The 5,747-nt window shown below is 51.2% G+C and overlaps 1 protein-coding gene across 1 annotated transcript; it reads left to right on the top strand.

Moving 5' to 3' along the window:
- Positions 1 to 2,183: 2,183 nt before the first annotated feature.
- On the top strand, positions 2,184 to 3,306 carry LOC134461517 (uncharacterized). Its single transcript, XM_063214419.1, has one exon. The coding sequence runs from the start codon at positions 2,211 to 2,213 to the stop codon at positions 3,033 to 3,035; it is 825 nt and encodes a 274-aa protein (XP_063070489.1). The 5' UTR covers positions 2,184 to 2,210; the 3' UTR covers positions 3,036 to 3,306.
- Positions 3,307 to 5,747: the final 2,441 nt, after the last annotated feature.

The following is a 5,747-nucleotide window of genomic DNA, read 5'->3' on the forward strand; positions in this document are numbered from 1 at the left end:
CATCCGTCACAACCCTCAACTCGACTGGAGATCTGGCACAATACGAGAGTGGGGAGAAGACTGCCACCAGACCTGCTTTAAGCGAGCCACACTACCCATCAATTCAAAAGCTACCTGTCCTGCCCCTGATACAGCCGGCGTCCCTGCCTGTTACCTTCATCTCAAGGAGGTCTTCAGCAAGACCAAAGCCACTTCTCTGCCTCTCATCGGTCATATGACTGCGCGTTTGACCTCCTGCCTGGAACATCACCCCCAAAGGGCCGCCTCTACTCGCTCTCCGCTCCTGAAAGGCTGGCCATGGAGAACTATATCAGCGAATCCCTGGCAAGTGGAATTATTCGACCATCATCTTCTCCTGCCGGAGCTGGTTTTTTCTTCGTGGGGAAAAAAGATGGCTCCCTCCGGCCTTGTATCGACTACAGAGGTCTGAATGATATCACTGTGAAAAACCGCTATCCTCTGCCACTGATGTCTTCCGCCTTTGAACTGCTCCAAGGGGCCACCATTTTCACCAAACTTGACCTCAGAAATGCATACCACCTAGTCCGGATGAGAGAGGGGGACGAGTGGAAGACTGCATTCAACACACCCACCGGCCATTACGAATATCTGGTCATGCCCTTCGGACTCACCAATGCACCCGCTGTTTTCCAGAACCTGGTTAATGACATCCTTCGTGACATGTTGAACAGGTTCGTTTTTGTTTTCTTGGATGATATATTAATATTCTCCAAGAACCAATCTGAACACGTTCATCATGTGCAGTCAGTACTTCGCCGTCTTCTCAAAAATTCACTCTACGTCAAGGCAGAGAAATGTGAATTTCATGTCAGCTCTTTGTCCTTCCTTGGATATGTCGTGGCAGAGGGTAGTATGCAGATGGACCCAGCCAAGGTTTCAGCAGTGACGTCTTGGCCAGCCCCCGAGAGCCGTAAGAAGTTGCAACAGTTTTTAGGCTTCGCCAACTTCTACAGGAGGTTTATCCGGGGATTCAGCGCCGTGGCAGCCCCACTCACTGCACTGACCAGTACCAAACAGCCATTTAAATGGAATCCAGCTGCTGATAAAGCCTTTCAGATGTTGAAAGCACGGTTTACCTCTGCTCCCATCCTCCGCTTGCCAGACAAGAACCTGCAGTTCGTGGTGGAGCGGTGCTATCCCAGCGATCACCAGAAGATGGCAAGATGCACCCATGCGCCTTCTTCTCTCGGAGGCTGACAACATCCGAGCAGAACTATGATATCGGCAACCGAGAGTTACTTGCCGTCAAACTTGCCCTAGAGGAGTGGCGCCACTGGCTGGAGGGGTGCAAGACTCCATTTCTGGTCTGGACGGACCACAAGAACTTGGAATACATCAGGTCAGCAAAGAGACTGAATCCCCGTCAAAGTCGCTGGTCCTTGTTCTTCACCCGCTTCAACTTCACCCTCTCCTACCGTCCCGGCTCACGCAATGCTAAGCCAGATGCCCTGTCACGCATGTTTCAGAAGGATGACAAGTCTTCCGAGGACCCAGAACCAATCCTCCCAAACCCCTGCGTCATCGCCACCCTGACCTGGAACATCGAGGAGGAAGTGAGAAAGGCTATCAGAAACCAGCCAAGTCCAAGTGCGTGCCCCAGCAACCGCCTCTTCGTTCCGGCAGACCTGAGATCCCAGGTCATCCAGTGGGGGCACAATTCCAACCTGACCTGTCACCCTGGTATCGGACGCACTCTCCGTCTTCTCTCTCAGCGGTTCTGGTGGCCATCGTTGGAGAAGGATATCCGCGAATTTTGCATGGCGTGCCATACCTGCTGCCAGAACAAGTCTTCCAACCGACCACCAGCCGGGTTACTACAGCCCCTGCCAGTACCCATGCGCCCCTGGTCTCACATCTCGCTTGACTTTGTCACCGGCCTTCCCCCCTCTGATGGTAATACTGTCATCCTGACCATCGTAGACCGGTTCAGCAAGATGGCGCACTTTGTTCCACTGCCAAAGTTGCCCTCTGCCAAAGAGACAGCCCAGGTGGTCCTTGAGCAGGTGTTCCGCATCCACGGCTTGCCACGGGATATAGTGTCTGACCGGGGCCCGCAGTTTGCTTCAGCCTTCTGGAAAGACTTCTGCCGTCTTCTCGGAGCTACTGCCAGTCTTACGTCAGGTTTTCACCCGCAGTCGAATGGACAGACTGAAAGGATGAATCAGGAGCTGGAAAAGTCTCTGCGGTGCATGGCGTCCCGTAATCCCCGGGCCTGGTCTCAGCATCTGTTATGGGTAGAATATGCTCACAATTCTCTCTCCAGCTCCGCCACTGGATTGTCCCCCTTTCAGTGCGTCTACGGCTATCAGCCGCCCCTGTTTGCCAGTCAAGAGAGAGGAGCCTCCTGTCCATCTGCCCTTGCCTGTGCTCGCCGCTGTCGTCGGACGTGGTCTCAAGCTCGTGCCACCCTTCTGAGAGCCGTTGCCAGCACTGCCAGTGCCAACCGGCGTAGGATTCCTGCTCCCGCCTACCAGGTGGGCCAGAGGGTGTGGCTTTCCTCCCGTGATCTGCCTCTGCGCGTGGAGTCACGCAAACTGGCCCCCAGGTTCATCGGTCCATTCCCAGTCCAGAAAATCATCAATCCGTCGGCGGTCAGACTCCGGCTTCCCCGGTCCATGAAGGTGCACCCAACCTTTCACGTCTCACGTCTGAAGCCAGTTCACGAGAGCCCTCTGGTGCCCGCTGTGCCGCCACCTCCGCCACCCCGACTCATTGATGGTGGTCCTGTTTACACTGTGCGACGGCTGCTCCGGTCACGGCGGCGGGGTAGGGGCATCCAATACCTTGTGGATTGGGAAGGCTATGGTCCTGAGGAGAGGGTGTGGGTGCCCGCCAGCAGGATTGTGGACCCCACTCTCATTGCGGATTTCCATCGCCAGCACCCGGACCAGCCTGCAATCCTGAGGGGTCGGCCGAGGGGTCCTCGTCGTGCTGACACTGCTCCGTCCACCCCTGTTCCTGAACCTGATTCTGATCCTGAGGCTGGGGACACTGACCGGTCTGAGGAGTTTTGACCCTCCGCCGGCTACCCCCCCCCTCCCGCCCGTGTTGGTGAGTGTTTTGGGACTTCTGTGCCGTCCCTTGAGGGGGGGGTTCTGTCATGGTCCTACAACTCTCCCTTCTCATCTGGTAACTTTCCACTCATTCTCACCTGTCATTCCCTCAATCAGGCTCACCTGGTGCCTCTTAACGAGCAGTACTCTGCTGCCTGCATACCATCACTGACTCTGCTGTCTATTAACCCCAATTGATTCTCGTTAATGATCTGTGGCTACCATTGGCTGTCTCTTGTCACCTGCGACCTCTCACTCTCCATATAAACCTCAGTCCTCCAGTACCTCTCTGTCAGATCGTCTGCAAGTAGAACCCTGTTTGCTGGCTTCTTTATCTGGCCCCCCGAAACCCCGAACCCGAACCTGAACCCGAACCCGTGCCTGTACCTTGGACTTCGACTCATCATCTTCCCCGGTAATTCAGACCTGCCTTCTGCCTTGTGACTAAGAATTCTGTTTTGCCCTGAACGGTACTGCTGCCTTGCCTGATCTGTCCTGTTGTGTGTGTTCCCCCCCAGAATCCAGAGAACCCGGACCTCCACCATCTGCTCCTCGAGAAGCTTCTCAGTCATTGGGGAACACACACACGCAGGCTCTAGGACTCGAACTTTGCATCTCCTTCTCCCCCTGAACCCCTAATAAACACTGTTAAACATGACGCATCTGGGTCCTTCGTCTGTCTGTCTGACATTTTCTTATAGCCTACAATTGTAATGGTGTCGCACTCATGTGTTGCTTACAGAGTTTGTTTTCATTTCCTGTGTCGTAGCCTACCACGACTACGAGGCAATCCACTTGACGGCTGGCTCCATCTGCTCACCAACCTAGAACTACAGATTAATTTCCTCCACAGGTAGCGTTTCGAGTGGCTATGCCTCCATTGTTGAAATAGAATAGGCTACTATAGCCTATAGCCTACAATGTCCAAATTATTAGCCTATTCCCTTTGAATGCAGTGCTCATTTGAGTAATTTAGCCTACAGTGGAAGAACAATGCCCTCGCCACTTAAAAGAAATAAATAGGCTAATAAATAGCCTAAATAATAAAATAGCATTGTATGAAGAGCAAACTTGGTAGTCTGGGTAACAGACAAACATATTATGATCGAAATGCTCATATTAGAAAATAATAATTTGTGAGAAAATGTTATCTAGCCTATTCAACATAGACTAGGCTACTTTTTGTTGGACAGGGCATGTCGCGTTATAGCATCGTGAGTGCAACTGTCAATCAGTTGAGAAGGGCTCTGCAGCCTACGTGATCATGTATGGATCTTTACATTGCAGTCATCTAAGATTACGAAAGTTCACGCTTTGTGTGGGCTAAATGATAATTTGCGCTAGAAAGACAAGCGTTGCCTATAGTGGCACCAGGCGGCGCAGGTTGCGTTTGTGGTTTGTGCACACACATGTGACGCGATTATCTTTCCCAAACTCCCAAATTAACCGCTTGGTCTCTGGTGAAGGAGGGGGTGGCCTTGGCACCCTGTCCCTCAACTTCGGGATAGGAAAAAGCGAAACCAATTTCAGTTCAGGAAAAGGACAGAGCAGAGGAGTAGCCTACCAAACCAAAAGAAGACAAAGTGTTGTAGGCTACATTGCCACTATGGGTGTTTTCGTAGCCTACCTGTTCCCTATCAACCATTTAAGCGAACTTATACCTGCAGCTCAGCATTTTCTGTGATGTGAAGTGTATCCAGTCCCCTCGGAAGTGAACCATGCTGAGACCTTATTTGCGTGATTGCGCTTTGCCAATGACGCTAGGGTGTTCATAAAGACGCACGGCTACTATTTTCAAAGGCGGGTCGGGAAGCGGGCCGGGTCAATATTTTTCATGAATATTTCTTGCGGGCAGGGCAAGCGGGCGGACTAGGGAAAAAAACGGTCGGGTGTGTCTTGTTTTTTCGTCGGCCCGCGCATCACTGGTGCTTTGATCCTACGTATATTCTTCCCTCTGAAATATGACCACACCCCTCGCGCTTAACTCCAAAAAACAGCGCGTAGCACAACATGGGCGTGATATATGCTAAATGGGGGAATGAGTCCTCTCCGACTTCATCAGTTGTGGGTATCAAGAAACCACGGAGCATGGATTTTCAGATCAACCATGTGAAAACCTCGGCAGTCCATTGAGATCCAAAACTGAACTTTAACTTTGAATTTAGAACCACGTGCCAAAAGTCCTCGTGCAAAAGCATCTCAAAATCTGACGTCATTTTCACAAACGCAAGGCGAGTAGTGGAGGTGAGATAATGAGATGGAAACGCAATGTGTACCTTTGGCGGGAACTCAGCTGAGCGTTTTGGTGCGCAACAGGTTGATTGAAATAATAAACATGATGAAACGTTTGGTTAAAAATGGAGTTTGGTGTGTTGCCTAGACAAGTCCGGAAATTAAAAACTGATTTAAAAGGCTGATCATTGCCTCTGAATTTCCACAGTAACAGCCACATTGTATTTGCTGACTTTTAAAAGCGCTTCTCCGCTTCTCTGTACAGTAACGTGACATTAATATCATTGGAAATATGTGGATCTCAGCTGTCCGTCAGCATATGACACTTACATGCATGCTGAAGAACGAACAAGGAAATCGATCGTCATGAAAAAAACGGAGACTTTATATTCTGTCGCAGACATGGGAATTAATTGGGCATGCATGGGCATGCAACGCCAA

The sequence above is a fragment of the Engraulis encrasicolus genome, chromosome 13 (assembly GCF_034702125.1).
Source record: "Engraulis encrasicolus isolate BLACKSEA-1 chromosome 13, IST_EnEncr_1.0, whole genome shotgun sequence".
NCBI lineage: Eukaryota > Metazoa > Chordata > Actinopteri > Clupeiformes > Engraulidae > Engraulis > Engraulis encrasicolus.